At 44.3% G+C, this 1,523-nt stretch overlaps 1 protein-coding gene across 1 annotated transcript; it reads left to right on the top strand.

Annotated features, from left to right (window-relative positions):
• Positions 1 to 416: 416 nt before the first annotated feature.
• TM35_000601090 (uncharacterized protein) lies at positions 417 to 1,454 on the top strand (the record flags this gene model as incomplete). The annotated part of the gene is made up of 1 exon (XM_029030942.1): positions 417 to 1,454. One exon carries the CDS (start codon positions 417 to 419, stop codon positions 1,452 to 1,454), a length of 1,038 nt encoding a protein of 345 aa, XP_028877744.1.
• Positions 1,455 to 1,523: the final 69 nt, after the last annotated feature.

Here is a 1,523-nt window from a genome sequence, read left to right as displayed (position 1 = left end):
ATATATATATATATATATATATTTATTTGTAATTGTATATATGCTGACAGGCGAAGACACTTTTATATATTTGTTTGTTTTCTTGATCAGCTTTTCGTATTTTTCATTTATGTTTTTTTTCTTTTTTTCTGAGATATATGGGATTATTTTTGTTTCATCCTGGATACTGTGGGCTTGTTCTTTAATTGAACTATGAGTGATGTTGGAGTATTGTCTTTTCGGTGTTACTAATTTTTTTTTTCGTTTGCTCCTCATGTTGTTTTGTGTAACTGATTATTGTTGTGTGTTGTGCTCTCCTTTGTTTCTCTCTGTGTGTGTTTCTAATGTATTGAGTGTTTGTATTGATAATCTTTATCTCTTCTTCTTTCTTCTGCATTCAAGTGGCCTATAACTACAAGCTAAATATTGCTGCCGTGATGATGTCTCGTGTGTTTTGTTTTCTCGCTTTGCTGTTGAGTGTTGTCTCTTTGTGTGTGACAGCTGAGGCGGGTTCTGATCCTGCTGCTGGTGGTCCTTGTACTGAACCTCCTAATGATGAAACTTGTCCTCCTCCAGGTCAAACACCTCCTTTACCTGGTGCTCATCCTCCTGATTCTGATGTTGGTCCTCGTGGCGATGAAGCTTGTCCTGAAGGCGGGACTGGTCCACAGTGCAAGAATAACACTAATGGACCTGACAATGCTCCTTCTGGTGATTGTACAAAAGTTACAGGGAAAGACAATTGCGTAACCATTGTTGATAACACTGAAGGCAATTGTCGTGATGGATCTGGTCCTTCTTGTCCTACAACCAGACGAACGGAACAGGCGTCTCAACTTGAACCCGGTTCTACTTGTCCTGCTGCTGATGGTGCTACTGACGCTCCTTGTCCTTCTGTTGCTAGTAGTTCATCTGGTGAGGGTACTCATATTCATCCTCAAACTAAGCCCTCCGTGCAAACACTTGCACCAGCTGAAACAGCAACACCTGCCAGAAGTAATGCTCAAGAAGGCCCACTACCTCCTTCCGGTGAAGCTGCTGCTGACGCTTCTGATTCTCCCGGTAAAGGAGCTGGAGCTGGTGGTGCCGGTTCTGACGCTGCTGCCTCTGAGGGGAGTGATGGTGCTGCTCCTGCAGGAGAGCCGCAATCTGGAGAGAGTGGAAGAAATGAAAATGGAGCAGCGAATACATCTTCCCCTCCCAATTCAGACACTGAGGGTAGCAGTGGTTCTAGTGCCGCAACAGTTGAGCACGAACTTACATCTGCAGAGGGTGAAACAACGGGCACCCAAGAAGGAAATGTGGGAAATACAGAAACATCCACCACCACCACCACAACTACAACAACACTTCCTCCTGAACTCACAAACAGCAAAAAGGGTGATGGAGACAGCAGCAGCAGTATCAGCAGTTCTGTGTGGGTGCGTGTACCACTACTGATTGTGGTTACACTGGCCTGTATTCTTGTGTGCTGATTGTAATGGTGGTGGTGTGGTGTGACTCAGGTCATCCTTTGTTTTCTTTTCTTTTTGCATACATCCCTA

Source organism: Trypanosoma theileri (genome assembly GCF_002087225.1).
Source record: "Trypanosoma theileri isolate Edinburgh chromosome Unknown TM35_Tth_60_V1, whole genome shotgun sequence".
In the NCBI taxonomy this organism is placed as follows: Eukaryota; Euglenozoa; class Kinetoplastea; order Trypanosomatida; family Trypanosomatidae; genus Trypanosoma; species Trypanosoma theileri.
The sequence above is the reverse complement of the archived record's forward strand: the minus strand, read 5'-3'. Positions and strand labels throughout refer to the sequence as shown.